Source organism: Nesoenas mayeri, assembly GCF_963082525.1.
Source record: "Nesoenas mayeri genome assembly, chromosome: 6".
NCBI classification, from domain to species: Eukaryota; Metazoa; Chordata; class Aves; order Columbiformes; family Columbidae; genus Nesoenas; species Nesoenas mayeri.
In genome coordinates this window covers 16,645,299-16,660,782 of record NC_137545.1, presented here as the reverse complement: position 1 = coordinate 16,660,782, position 15,484 = coordinate 16,645,299, and the positions used below count along the sequence as shown (strand labels likewise).

Below are 15,484 nucleotides of genomic sequence, written 5' to 3'. Positions count from 1 at the left end.
CTTGTAGTTGTCTGAGGGCCATGGTGTGAAGGCAAACACCATCAATAGCAAACAATATTTCATTTTGTACATTCGAGCATGTTCTTCTTCTCCAATATGTTAGTAGTGCATTATTATCGGTCACATGCATTTTTAAAAGATGTTTTACCTCCTTATCAGAAGTCTTGTTGGTTTATGATGTGGGCATTGAGTTCTGTTGAGAATCAGAGTAGAGGCTTAAAAAAATAAGTTAGGATGTGACAGTCTGTGACCAAATGAAAACATAATTACAGTGCTGCTGAATTCTTTAATTTTCTGGCACTGGTGGCTTTAATGTTAGTGACCATGTGCCCAGAAATCTGTCTGCTTAGCAAGTTGATCTTTCTGCGTGATCTCATTTTCCATCCATACACATTCATTTTTTTGTAAAAATTTTTATTTTGGATTTTCGTTTTCTTCCTGTGATGTTGTAAACTGTGTTTACAGTTTTAACATAAACTTTTTTAATATTACTTTTTTTTTTTTTCTTATATTCTTTATAATTGACTGGTTGAACTCAGAGGTTTTTAGCATGAAACTGAGTGTGAAATTATTCTAATTGACCATTGGCCAAAAAAAAAGTCAAAGCTAGAACTGGGAGATTCTAAAATGTGTAAATCATAGTTTCTCCTGCCAAAATCAGAAGACTGAATGCAACTTTGTAATTTGCTCATTTGTGTGCAGAAGAGTAATATGAGACATGTTAAGTAGACAACAGGAGAATGAATACACTGGAAAAATGGTGTGTTGTGAGTAAAAGCACATGGATAAAAGGAGGAGGAGACAGCGCAGGGGAGAAGAGATGCCATTTGCAAACAGAAATCTTTCCAGGACAAAGTGCAACCAACTAGTATTTTGCCTTTCAAGTCCTTGTTTATAAACACAAAGCTAAAAATACTTTTGGAAATGTCCAGCTGGCTCAGTCCTTGGGAAATTAAAATTTAATTATGTGATTTAATTCTTTATCTCAGAAATTTGAATCTGCTCAGAATTAATTTCCAACAAGAAAGCACAAGTACTGTCCTGTCTAGCCTGCCTCAGCTGCCAGCGACGAGAAGAATAGAGTTTAAGTAGAGTCAAGCCAATCTTGCCAAAATACCCAGTAAATTAGAAAATGTCTTTAAGGGAGTTGATGTAAAGTGCTTGTTTTATATGTTCCCTAATTAAAATCAAAAGAGAAAGAAAAAAAGAAAACCCTAAATGCAGTGAATAAGGAAGTTCAAACACCAGACATTTCAATAAGTTGTTTTTGTCCTCTAAGTAAGCACCAGAGGGTGGTGAGATCATTTCTGTGTGTGGCTTGTGGAATTTGCCTGAATTACTACCCGCAGTTTTTTATCTTTCTACACTTCCTTGCCAATGTGAGCTGAGCTACGCTGCCTTTTTTCTTTTTTTGCCTTTTCTACACAGTCTGGGTCTGTCTATTTTGTAGCTATTACTACATTAAACACTTGTCACATAAATTAAAATGAAGCAAAGACCAGAGCGGTCTTCTGTGATGTGGAGAAGTCAAAGAGAAGTCAAGAAAACATGCGGTGCGGGTGCAGCTGAAAATGAAATGGCTTTTGCGGTGACAAGTCTGTTAATTATTGCCTCTGGTCTCCTGAGTTATGGAGGAAAGAGTTTGGTGGGGAAAATCCATCACTTTTCCAAGGTGGGCACACGCCTGGGGACAGACACCCCCCCAGTTACCAACAGGGATCGGTGCCAGCCCATCCTTCCAGCCGAACTGGGCGGCCGCCTTTCAGCTGCCTCAGTTGGTGCTCCAAAAAGATTGGTACACTGAGAAAATAAGTCTGGGTGGAAGAAGATTTCTGAGGACGTTTTTCTGTTCATAAGCGTGGTAATACCTACAGGTATTTTTTTGTGTTCTTGGTGCTCTGGTGAAAGTTTGTGTAACATGTTTTTTCTTCATATAACCTTAGAAAGTGAGCAAATTACTGGCTTGCATTACAAACCTGATTTAAAGCTATTCTCATGCAAATCTGGCTGTGATAATGCAATCATTTTAGAAGCTTTGAATCATCTTCTGTTTTTCAGAATTTGATGGAGTTTACAGGGTGTTTCCAGATTGCTCTATTAGCCTGTAAAAATGATCAACTAACTTCTTAAAAATGTCTTGAGCAGTCTTTATTAAACAGAACTAATAAACCATATTGCCTTCACAGGGAAAATACATGGATATTGAGTTTGATTTCAAGGGGGACCCACTTGGAGGAGTTATAAGCAACTGTGAGTATTACTCTTGGTCTCAGCATGTTAACAGCTTAAAATGTTTTGTTCTAAAAAGGAGATGGTTAAATTAGTGAAAAGATCAGCTGCATTTGTCTAGTCAAATCTCTCTCTATTATGTGGTAAATTCTGCTTTTTAATTTTATTGTTGTTTTGGTGTGCCTTAATGTAAGTGAGAACTGACTTGAAGAAGTAAACGTGAATAATTAATATACTGCATTGTTTAAAAGGTACTGAGTATGTGGCTGGGATCATTTTATACTTGAATCCCTGAATCAGTTGTATTACGTCATTTGGTGGGTCACGTATTTATGGTAGGTGATGTATGTGTAATTTGAAAGAGGGATACAAGGTCTGCTGGAGAACACTGTGATGTTTATTTGGAATCAAAGCATTCTATACTAATTTTAGCACAGCTCACAGTGCAGGAAAAGGCTTCTCATGAATGAGGATGGACAGTGGTTGAGTTCAGGAGGAAAAAGTGTCCTCAGAGGTTCTTGACGTGAGGATGCTGCTGTGAAATCTGTAGCAATTCAGCAATTTTAACCAGCTCTCTGTTGAGAAGGAAGAGGCTGGGAACTGAATGCCAACCCAGGATGCTTTGGCTAGCTTTCCTGTTGAGAGTTTAAAAGCAGCTTTTAAAAAGAAATTCCTCTTTTATGCTATATAAAGCTGTGTGTGTTTGTTTTTCTTATTTTTAAGGAGGGATGGAGGAGGGCAGTGAGTGACTACACGAGGTGTCACTGACCCAGCCTTGCCCTTTCTTTCCTCTCAACTCAATTTGTTCCTCTTTCTAAAGACTGACTTTTGACACCATTGGCATTTTACTGGTTGTGAAATAACAAGAACCATCCAAGGTGAACTGAACTCTCCATATATAGTATGGACATTTCAAATCCTTGTGAAGACTTTTACTCAGAAATATAGATTGGGTGTTTTTTTTTGTGTGTGTGGTGTTTTTTTGCTTTGCTTTGTTTTGTTTTTCTGTTTTGTTTTGTTTTGTTTTTCTTAGAACAAACATTTTTCCTGCCCCAGGTCACTTTTTGGAACTATGCCTGAAAGAGTGTGATTTTTGTGAAAGAAGAGATCTTGAAACTCAAAGCAGTCACCATTTAAGCGTTTACAGCTATCTATTAACATTGACATTTGGCAGTCGACAAAATTAGAGGCCGAACGTACTCAGTCTATTCATCAATAATTAAATGGGAACAAAAAGGTTCTAGCAGGCTAGCTGTGTTGTTTGTTTCTTTTTGTTTCACATTCAAAACAGATACATAAAAATGAAACGTCCTTTGTAGAATGAATATTCAACAGTTTGTCTTTGAAAGTACTGTGCTGAGCCATCTAATTAAAATATTGTGTCATATCAAAAGATGATCCAAATAATTACTCTATAGTTTATCTGCTCTATAAATCTTTGCATGTTGTAATTGTAACATTACATGTAATTATAATGATGTGATGACATATGTATTGAAGGGCAGGCATATTTTTAGACCTTCCTAAAAGTTGTCTGTTTTAGGCATTGTCCCTGTCTTCTCACATTTAATAAATATCTAATAATAAGATGATGAATTTAAATTTAAAAATAAAGACCTCGTATGTTAGCCCTCCTGTGGAAAAGATGTTACTAGTTGAAACACCCCATACTTGACAGGGTATGTCACAGATAAGTACTGAGTTCCTGTAGCTGTGTGTTAATATATTATCTTTCATTTAGTGTTCTCAAAATATGATAGCCCATCCATCTCTCTTTAAAACAGAGTTTGAATTCTGTACAGTTTTAAAGCAAGTTTGTTGTCCCACCTTAGATCTTTCCCACACATCTGCAGCATTGCATTCCAAGAGAAATATTTCTCTTGTGAGGTATCACCACTCTGGATGTATTGGGGCTTAAGTTCTTTTACATTGCTTAGAATTTACTCTGATTTTAGTCAAATTTAGGATTTGTCTTATTAATTCATCAAGTAGGAAATCAAGTAGTGCTGAAGTTTCCTGTCCTTAAAAGGGAAAGTATGATTAGTTTGTTAATAAATATTCTTTGCTTTCTGGCCATCTATTGGCTTGGTGTTAACATGATGCAAAGATGATAGCATAATATTTTGATTAAACTTCAGTAGTTCTATCTGACAAGCTTGATTTCCAAACATCAATGAAACTAGTGGGCGATTTGAATCACAGTCTGTGTCGCCAGGCTGTGTTCCAACCCTGTGGGCGCCTGGAAGCAGACACAGGGAACATCTGGTTTATTTTGCTGGTAAGAGAGGTAATGAAGATAAGCTACTAGTTTTATCAGCCTGGTACAGATAAGCAGAGACCCATTAGACTAAAAGGTCTTATTTGAAATAACCTGTTCTGTTCTGCTCTGAAATGTGGTGATGCTCTGTGAGAGGCTGGTCCCTCCGCCCAAGATCCTTTGTGGAGGGGCTGGTGCTCTTGTGACCTTCCCTTGGGCTATTCTCCTGGTGTCCTTCAATCAACTCCGACTTCTTAATGACAGGGCTTCACTTACAAGTAAACCTTTGATGGGATGGAGCTAGAGGGTAAAACTATCGTGACAATGTGTACTGCGTGTCTGTGCTGTTTGCAGTCAATGGGAATGTCTGTTCACGAAATGTTTAATGTGCTGTAAATGCAAGGGTCAATATTCTGATTACAATTAGAATGGGAATAATAAAACAGAAGGAATCGTAATAGGTTTGTGATGTCAGAACCAGTATGTTCCCAAACTGAAGCTTCTCACTCTCTGCAACTGCCTGAAAGGAGGTTGTAGCATGGAGAGTGTTGGTCTCGAATCCCAAGTAACAAGTGATAGGACAAGAGGAAACGGCCTCAAGCTGCACCAGGGAAGGTTCAGATGGGATATGAGGAAACATTTCTTCCCGGAAAGAGTTGTCAGGTATTGGAACAGGCTGCCCAGGGCCATGGTGGAGTCACCATCCCTGGAGGGGTTTAAAAGGCATTTAGACGAGGTTCTTAGGGACATGGTTTAGTGCTCCAGTTAGGTTATGGTTGGACTTGATCTTAATGGTCTCTTCCAACCAAAATGATTATATGATTCTATTAAGATAATTTTATGTTTGAACAGCACAAAATATGTGTAGACTCATTACATTACATGGCTACTCAGAGTACGCAGATTTCTGAGGCATTTGATGTACTGCTATATCATAATGCACAGTCATAAAAAAGAAATTGAGAATGAAAAAATCAGAGATGAGCATGATTCTGTGCAATCTTTAAGTATATTACTTCAGTTGGGACTTTTTCCTCCCTTAGACTGCAAAATAAAAACGATTTCAGGTTGTTTGACCCTATGTCAGCAGCCACTGTGGTGTGGGGGTGAACAGGAGGATGAAGAAAGCTGAGTAAGCTGAGGTGTGGAGTCAGCCTGAGTCATTCTAGTCCTCTCTTTCTTTGTGAGTTTTCTGTGGAGGTCCTGGCTTGTTTCCCTACTGTCTAAGAGATGCTGGGATCTGTGCAAAGTGAAGCACACAGCCCTGGTGCAGCCAACCGCCAGCCCATCCTCTGACCTGTTCCACCACCTGCTTTAAAATGCATTTACAAACAGGTAAATGTATATTTTCTCTCCCTGAATTGAGTATAAGGTGTTTCTGCTTTTTCCGTCCTCCCACGGGGCGTTTGCAGTTGCTGCTGTTGCAGTGAACACTTTTGTCAGCGCTTACACAGAGTGGTATTTTTTTCCCCAGTGCACTTGTGAGATAAGACATTTGGAGTGTTGAGTAATTAACTTGCTTTCACCTGGGTGTAATATTGTGGAAATAATTTACAGAAACCATCAATATTATTCTTAGTTTGCCACTTATGATAACTACCACAGTGTAGTGGGGATGGGAGCAACAGAAAGGTAGAAAAGAAACTACTGGTTTTCTGTAATTACAGAATAATATCTTTTTTCTGTAAAAATGGGTTTGTTTGTTTTCAGACTAATAGGTGCTAATTGCAATAGCTTGTACAGCGCTAAAACATGACTCTCTGTCCACAGATGCTGTGTCTGTGTTGTTCTCCAGGCGATGTTTGTACGCACACTTGGTTCGTTAGTTTTTCAACTGGTTTTGTGTATGCTAAATTTTTATGGTTGAAATAGTTTCGCATGTTACAATCCAAAATGCTTCACACTTTCGTTGTTTAGACCTTTACAAAAGTAGGGAATATTACATTATCTTTCCCAGGATATTTGATTTTCACGTTTCACCCAGGATTTCCTGCTGAAAGATATTGGATTTTTAGCTTTAGGCGATCTTTCCTAATCTGCCTAAGCCTTTCAGTGATTTAATGATTAACTACATGGCAGCGATAGTGCAGGTGAAGTACAGTATATGTAAGGCCTGCTTTTGAAAAGCTATTTTTAACGAGTGCAGTGTTCTTAAAGCCCAAATAACAAGTGATTAAGAAAGGGCCAGGTTTTACCATCTTTTCCAAAAACAAGATGAAAGAAACCTATAATGTTTCTCTAAAGTTCAAGTTATCAAAGTGACAGTGATAACTCTACAACTTGTTCTTCTTTACAACTTGTTTGTTCATTATTGTGATTTAACCTCAGCAAGCAACCAAGCCCCACGCAGCCACTCACTCACCCACCTGGTGGGATAATGTAATGTAAATAAAGTAAATTTATATGTTAGAGTTTGCAGAAGTATTCAGCATCAATTTTTTAAAAAAATAATTTGTTTTTATTTATGTTGAGTTCGGTTGTCTGGTTTAGCAGGATGCTTACACAGATCTTTTGGATTTAAACCAGTGCTTTATAGGAATAACAAAGAGTCTTCAGAACCTGAGGGATGTAGCTGGATTTTGAGTCCTCTGAATTGATGGGTATTCAAAAAATATGATTTAATAAGTGTTTCCAGGGTGGACCTTTCCAAAGCAACTGAATTTTTACAGTTGCTTTGATATGCACATGTTAAAAGTTTCATTTCAAGCAGAAGCATCGTTAGATAATGCAGAAAATAAAAAATAAACTAATCCATAAATACACCGTATGTTGTTCTGTATGTTCTCTCTAGGTAATTTTGTATAGTCAGTATACATAATAAATAAGGAAGTGTAATATGTAGAGCTTGTGGTTTTTGTTTGTGTGTATTTTCATATGGATAAGCACCATCTGTCTGCATGTGCTGTGGTAAAGAGAATTACTGAGTGGGTGCATGCAGAAATCTGGTGAACATCTTTGTGTCTGTCTGTTCGGTCCACAGAACTTATAATCATGTGAGAGTTAGCACAAAAGTTACTGGTTGTGCAGTAGTTCATTTAAAGAAAACAGATTTGATTAATTTATTAAAATGTTAATTAGGGCAAGCAAAGGGAAGAAGTCATCTTAAGAATAGGGCAAGTGGTCTGGATCTTTTTTACCTGTCTGATTTCAGCCTGCATGTGGACATGAAGAAAAGGGGAAAAAAAAAAAGGCAGAAAATTATTAATAACACAGATTTAACAAGAATTGCTAGCAACTGCTTTGTTAAGGTAAATACCTGATTTTCTGTCAGTAACTGATTTCTGGAGCTTTTTTCCTCACTTACGAAGATAACAGTATGGAATATTGGGACTTTGGAAAGCTGGCTGTTAATTAGTTAACCTCCTAGCTTCTAAAAACATGTAAATAAGATAAATGGTGGTGAAAAATCCAAGGCAGTTGTCGTCCTACCATAACTCATTTGACATCTGCTCAAGAAACTGTTAAATTTGCAGAAGGCATGCATGTAATTAGAAGAAGGCTAACATATAATATTTTGCCAGGATATGTAGATAAGCTTTTATGGCAGCATTTGGGTAAATTTATATGTAGCATATTTTTAAAGCCAAACCGCTTCACGAACGGTGTTGATTCAGCGTCCTTCGCAAATGCAGCTGTTTCCTGAAGTGTTCACAACCACCACGGGAGCTGAAGTTGTTTATTTCTTTGAGACTAAAATTTGGCTGTGAGTCCATTCCAACACTTTGCTTGAGCGTCTCTAGTAGCCAGCATGGCTCTGAACTGCCTGTAATTTAAAAATATAAAATAATTTTTAAAAAGCCAATAAAATGGAAAAAAGCAGAAGTGGAAGTCTGTAACCTGCCCCATCCTAATGTAAAGATGAGCTGCTGGCAAAGCCACAAAATAAGACAGGGTCTTATACAATTTTTGCCCCAAAAGATGCTTTCTTTTTTACATGTGTAGCTGTCTGGACACTATTTAAATTGACTTTTAAAATGAATTGTAACTGGGGCTTATTTTTGGAGTAGGGCTTATATTTCAAGCATCCTCAAAAATCCTGAAAAATTATGCTAGGGCTTATTTTTGAGATAGGTCTTAGTTTTGGGGAAACAGGGTATGTGACGGCCACTTGTCTGAGTGTATCTTGGGTTACTTTGTCATCAGGATGTGCAAAAACTTCCAGATGCTGAAACAGGGGGAGAGACTGTAGGGTTATTGCGAGTAGACACAAATATCTACTCAAACAAGGCTGCAGTTGTGATGTAGTTGTTGCTGTCACTGTCTAATTATTGGGGAAGAAATTAATTTTTGCACCCAGTTTTCTGTATTTTATTTGGAGGAGGGCCTCCTAAGGCACATATAACTTTGTGGGTTGAAGTTTGGGCTTTGGTTCCTGTTCCAGGATAAGGGGTGTAAATTTGGGTAATTCCAGTGGGCAGCATGGGCACAACATGCTGCCTGTTGCTAGTGAAAATAAGAATACACTCTGTTGCTTCCCTGCTTGCTCCTCCACTTGTGGAGCAAACCACGGGGCAGATGTTGAGCATCTCCTCTAACTGTGACTAAACAGGCTGAGTTTCAGCAGAAATGGAAACCTGAGGAAACACATAGTTTAATACACATCAGATACTATAGCAGCCAGGCAGGGGAAGTGTTTAGCAGCCACCCCTGTGTTTTACCTTTCTGAAAGCTTGATCTCAGCTTTATGACAGCTCTTCAAAGCATGACATCCAAGCTGCGGTCAGTTCCCTTGTGGGGCTTTCTTCTTGCATGGGCACAGCTTAACCCCGGTCAGGGCGAGCTGGTAGTGGTACGGCCACGGGGAGCTCCTTTGCTCTGCACCTGGAATGTCTCCGTGTAACAGAATAAATGCAGCTTAAGAGCACCCTGGAAATGACAATTTGCTGGCTGGTGTGGAACTCTTGCTTGCCACTCTCCGCTCTGCTCTCTGCCTGGGTTCCCACACTTTTTGTTAAAGCTTAGACTTGTGGCTGTCGCTAACAGCGGTGGGCGAAGTGATCTTCTCATCACACCACTCAGTCAGTGCAGTGATGCTTTTCAAAGCTTTGCCATTTCACTTTAAACATCTTGTGATGGAGCCGCTGTCCGTCCCATGAGGGATTATTTCATAGTTTTCTGCACCTGAGGATTACAAAGTGCCACATTTTTTTCAATTTAACTTCTTTACTTGGCTTCCCCCTTTCATTTACCCATCTTTCATGTGCTTAGTCTTTTAACATTTCTTTTCGAAACTTCACCCATACAATCATTCTCACCAAATCATAATTTTGTGGTGATCCTGTCAATCGGTTGACATCTTTTAATCACATTGCTTCCCTAACCTGAGTTTTCTTTGCAGCTCATACACTGCAGCATTTAGAAGTGTATTAGGCTTCCTCAATAACTTATTTGAGAAACATGTACTAATTTGATACATTGTGATAAGGTTTGTGCCTAATACTTTTCATCTTCTAATTTGCTGACAATGATATAAAGCAACAAAGTAGAAAACAGTGGGGGTTTATATTCATACTAAAGGATTTTGCTCCAACAATCTTTCCCTGACCTGTGAGATTTTGTTTCTCTAGATCTGCTGGAGAAGTCTCGTGTTGTTAAGCAGCCAAGAGGTGAAAGAAATTTCCACATTTTCTATCAGATACTGTCGGGTGCCTCAGAAGACTTGCTCTGTAAGTGTTACCCTTCTGTTCTTTTCAGATGTTAGTCTTTATATTTAAGGTGCTGTTCCATGCACATCTTGTTTTGTGGGAAATGTGATAACGATTAATTTTTCAAATTATTGGTGGTAGTGGCAATAGCAATACCTGGAGTAAATACATGGTTTGGTATTATCCAGATATCTGAGTCAGAATTGGCTTTGCAAGAGACTATAAGCAAAGAAGAAAGCCTGTCCTTATTCAGAAGGTTTATCATTAAAAGATACTTAAAGAAAAAATCCTGCTAATAACAGTTCTTGACAATAAAAGAGCTGCTAACAAGAATGCTGTTAATAATGAGATTTTTATTTTATTTACTAGGCAAACTCAAACTGGAGCAAGACTTCAGTAGGTACAACTACCTGGGCCTTGATTCTGCCAAAGTGAATGGGGTGGATGATGCTGCAAACTTCAGAACAGTTCGGGTAAGAATTAACAGGGGTTGGGTTTTTGCTTGGTTGTACTCAGGAGCAAGAAGAATACAGGACCCTGTTACCCAGTGTTTGCAAATGTAGATTCTAAAAGTTACTGGATTTTAGAGCAACAGACTGGACTGAGGAGACAGCAGTACCTGGTCATTTGACTGAAAAATTGGATTGGGTTATAAACTAATTACATGGATAAAAAAAAATTCCGCATTTTAGAAACCCATAAGCTGAATGAATCCTAGAAGTGGACTGGCCTGACATGCCAGCTCAATTACCAGATCTTCTTTAACCTGTCTTTAATATTAAAAAAAACTTATCTAAGTATAGTAATCATATCATGTTCTTTTTGTAGCAAAAGTGATCATAAAACATTTCTGATTTATGTTAATACAGACAAATGGTGAATTTTGCAAGGATGATCTGTTTAAATGTAGATTCTTTTCTCTCATAATTTTATCTGCCCTCTTTCCAGAATGCAATGCAGATTGTTGGTTTTATGGATCATGAAACACAGTCTGTTTTTGAAGTGGTAGCAGCCGTTCTGAAATTGGGAAATATTGAATTTAAGCCTGAATCTCGTGTGAATGGCCTAGATGAAAGTAAAATCAAAGATAAAAACGGTAAGATGAGATTAGTGATGGGAGCAAAATGACTAATCTGCTTGAAGTAATTATTAATTCTATGATTCTATGGTTAATTTTGTAGTTTCTGCAGACATACAATATCCTTACAGGTGAATTAAATCAGATTGTTTCCAGAACTCACCCACAGGCAAATATGGGTTGAATTCTGTACAATTTCAATCACTCTCTTGAAAATCCAAAAATGATCATTTTCTTTTTTTCCCACTTTATTAACACTTTCATCTGAAAAGCTGAACGGTGCTGTGCATTTCTGTAACTGGTTATTCTGCAGTGGAGAGTTTTTGTTATTTTGTAGTAGGGTATCTCTGCCTGTAGTGTCAGATTCATTTGGCTCTGTTTTTGCAGTTGATACATTTTGAAAGTTCATTTATTTTCATTTCAAAGTTTTTTGTCATTAAAAGTAGCCTGTGCTAAATGGAAGAAAAGTTTTCCTCACAAAATTAACCAGATAGAAAGTGCTTTCAAAACTAATAACTCTTGTTTCCTCGTGCTGTGCATGTGTTTTAAAGCAGTTGCTTGGCAGAGTAGCGGGGAATGAGTGTGGATGGGGACACTTCTGTTGAAGAAAACCTGTTTTGTGAAAATACTGAACTGCTCAAAAGCTGGTAGTTTGGGGGAAAAAAGCAATGATACAAAAGGACTAATTTGATTTACTTTTCTCCTTTTTAATGCTAGAACTCAAGGAAATCTGCGAGTTGACGGGTATAGACCAGTCTGTGTTGGAAAGAGCTTTCAGCTTCCGGACAGTTGAAGCCAAGCAAGAGAAAGTTTCGACGACACTGAACGTGGCTCAGGTAAAAAAAGAGGTCTCGATTTTTAAGGAAATAATTGTTTAAATGGTGATTTATTCTCCATTACTGAACCTTAACTGCCCACATTAAAACTGTAACAGTTAGCCTGGAATGAATAAAACATACCACTGGAATAAGTGTGGTTTTCCTTCAGCAGTTTCTAAGTGTTCAAACATACCGGATGTTTTGGTTTTAAGTGTGAATTACCTCAAAAAGAAGAGGGATAGTAAAATATTGCAGAAAACGAAAAAGTTTAACAGTTCCACACGAAACACACCTCAAAAGTATTGTGGCAAACTGTTTTCATTTAGAGGAACTGGTGTAATTTCATGTGAGCTCTACACTCCGTGCTGCTGAAAAACTTTTGCTGCCAGCGTGAGTTTATCTTTGTAATGCTGCAGAGCCAGCAGGACTGTCACCCGTGTCCCATCGGCTCTGGCCAGCAGGAATGTCCCTGGCCCAGCCACAGCTGCTCGCGTCCCTTTGCTTGGGATTAGGAGGGGGTTTGCGAGTCTCCTGAGGAAATTCGGATGGGCAGCAAGGGAGTGGAAGTGCCTGGATTGTGGGCAAGAACATAAAACATTTGGGATTAACCCAGTGTTCATAACATGTTTCTTCTTTCTTCTGTTTAGGCTTATTATGCCCGTGATGCTCTGGCTAAGAATTTATACAGTCGGCTGTTCTCTTGGCTTGTTACCAGAATCAATGAAAGCATTAAGGTATTGTTGTTTTGTGCCTGTAAAGAAAAAAATCAATAGAAATCCTTTGAATTAAAGTGGACAGTAAAACTGTGTTTGGCAATTTCATTTTTCCTGGTTGCACGGCGTTACACATGGTACAAGCAAATAACTGTATCACAGCTCAACAAGTTGCTGTCAGCTCTGTTATGAAAATATTTTGAAAAATTATGAAAGTTATGAAAATATTCATGTTAAGTGTATTTTGGGAAACCATACTTAACATTTTAGTTTACATAATTGCACAGCCTACTTACAAGAGACATCTATTTTCTTGATTCATGAGTGTGAAGTGTGCAGATGACTGATTCAGCATTTAATTTCTTTTTAAGGCACAAACAAAAGTGAGAAAAAAGGTAATGGGAGTGCTGGACATCTATGGCTTTGAAATTTTTGAGGTAAGACCTTTATAATAGCAAAAAATTAGTACGAGAGCTGGTATTAAAGCTTAATAGAGTAGTTGATGAATTTGTAATCGGAATACATGTAATTTGAATCAAGTGTGTTATTCCTAACAGAAAAATACTAGAAAAGTAAGCCAAAGAGAGATGTCTTAGTATGTCTGGCAATTGAAATGAAAATTTATGAAAGCCAAACTTGTGTTTTTAGACCATAGATAAATATTTATGGTGGGTAAATTAAATATATTTTGTTGTGACATACATTCTGGTCATAAAAGAAACTCTGGCAGTGTCATTTCTGCCCTCAGGTGTTTTGTGGATGTCTTTGAACAAGCTTTGTATCCTTTAAAAAAAACAAACACCACAACAAAAAATATGCATTTTTTTCCTGTCAAAATTAAACAAGGAGTTATATTCCGTTCCATCTCAATTCACTTAGATAAATATTCTCTGCTGATTCTTAGCTAACTATACGTGGCTCATTGCTGTTTGTGTATGATAGTATGGTATTTTGAAAAAAAACAATCAAAGAGGAGTTTTTAATTGTGTTAGAGAACACCAGGGAGAGGGAGTTTTCATAAATCTTATTCTGACAGTTTATTTTAAGAGATTTTTAGATCTTGGTTGGAATCTGTATAGTGTTTAAACTAGAAACTCAGTTGGAGAGAAAAATCAGTAGAAAATATGCAATCCTTATCCACTTCACTACATCCCTCTTGAAAGTCCAGGCAGGACGTTTTAATTGTATAGAAGATGGAAATAATCCAGAAAAGAGTATTTCTACCTGGGAGGGTGGTGTAAATTTTATTTTGGAAGTGTAACATCAGAGTAAGTGCAATTCAAAATACCTCTATAAAGAGGAAAACGGAAGCTGATTCTTTCTTCAAGGGTTTCCCAAGCCAGGTTGTGTTGTTTGCTTTAAACATAAGAGCATGTTTATGGAAATATATTGCAAGTGGTCAGGTGGATGGATGGAGATCTGAGGGCCAGATCTCTTCGGAGTGGTCTTTGGTGCACCTTCAGGAAGGTGGACGCTAGAATGGCGCTGCTGGCATCTTCAGGCCATCTTAGAAGGTCAGTGTCTTAGAAGGTCAGAAGTAGGGAGCTGAGTACAGGAGGTGTAGTTTTGCAGAAGAAAAATGAAAAAAACCAAGACTCTTTTCACTTATCTTTCATACCAAATTACAAGGTAGCTTTCCCAATTCATAAAAATGCAAAAGCTTTAAAGTAGTATAGGTGGTTATTGTTCACTCCATCAAATGCCGAGCGCCGATTCTACTGGAGAAGGTGGGAAAGGTTTGCCTTGTGACTTGAGGATCAAATTGGTTGGTAAATTCGTTCAAGACAGGATGCTTCCTCTGGTGAGTTAAGACCCATGGTGACAGCCAAGCAGCTTGGTTCAGCATCACAGAAACATTGGAATTATTTCTGAAAATTGGGTACCATATTTTAATCTAAAGATGTTTGGAAAAGAAATGTGATGGGTTGAGATTTGTAGAGGTAACTGATACAGTTACTGGTATTGTGACTGCTTGGCAATGCTCTAGTTTGAAGGGTGAATAGAAAAACAATCCCTTAAAATATCCTGAAGCAGCTGTATTTCCAGTACCGCCCATTTAGTCATCCCTGCATTTCCAGACAGGTTGATTTTATAATCAGACGCTGCTGGCTTATTCTCAGTTGAATCAAAAGCAAATATATTCTTTCTAGGGAAAGCAAAACTAATTTTCTCTGCAGCTCTAGTTGGAACAAAAGATGTTATATCATAATCCTTAAATTGAATAAAATAATTCTATAATGAACACTCTGTAGGCAAAGTATAACTCATCTTGTGTCACTTCAATGAATGTTACATAGTAAGGTCAATTAAGAGGGTGCCTTTGAAATATTTTTATGTTAAGTTTTGCAACAAATAGTCGAAGCTCACAGAAGGTATTAAAGATCTTGAGAAAATGCTTACAAAAACTAATTATTGTTGAGAATTTGAGTAACCACTTCGCAAAAAGCATATTGTTTAAAGTTAATTATGTTAAAACAACAATAAATTAATGAAATTTTAGCACCGTACAATAGCATAACTCAAGGAAAATTCAATAGCATCTTAAAATGTATAGCCTAAAAAGTATAGTGTAATTTGGAGTGGTTTGCTGTGTGATACACTTGTAAACATGATGGCTAAACATTCAAAATATTAAGATTAGCTGAGGTGCAGCTACTGGCAGTAACTATATCTGTCTAATTGTAAATTACTTAAAGCCTAAAAATCACTTAAAGACTAAAAATATGCAGTTCCCTTTTGAACCT

The 15,484-nt window shown here is 37.6% G+C and overlaps 1 protein-coding gene across 4 annotated transcripts in view; it reads left to right on the top strand.

Moving 5' to 3' along the window:
- The window catches only part of MYO1B (myosin IB), a gene marked incomplete at its 3' end in the record, with an annotated part of 86,364 nt that overhangs the window by 38,094 nt on the left and 32,786 nt on the right, over window positions 1-15,484 (top strand). For all 4 annotated transcript variants that reach the window (XM_080347095.1, XM_080347094.1, XM_080347093.1 and 1 more), the window contains exons 6-12: window positions 2,187-2,250; window positions 10,054-10,152; window positions 10,501-10,604; window positions 11,080-11,227; window positions 11,927-12,045; window positions 12,675-12,761; window positions 13,112-13,177. In XM_080347095.1, coding sequence (XP_080203221.1) covers window positions 2,187-2,250; window positions 10,054-10,152; window positions 10,501-10,604; window positions 11,080-11,227; window positions 11,927-12,045; window positions 12,675-12,761; window positions 13,112-13,177 — 687 coding nt within the window. The remainder of the gene's footprint in view (window positions 1-2,186; window positions 2,251-10,053; window positions 10,153-10,500; window positions 10,605-11,079; window positions 11,228-11,926; window positions 12,046-12,674; window positions 12,762-13,111; window positions 13,178-15,484) is intronic.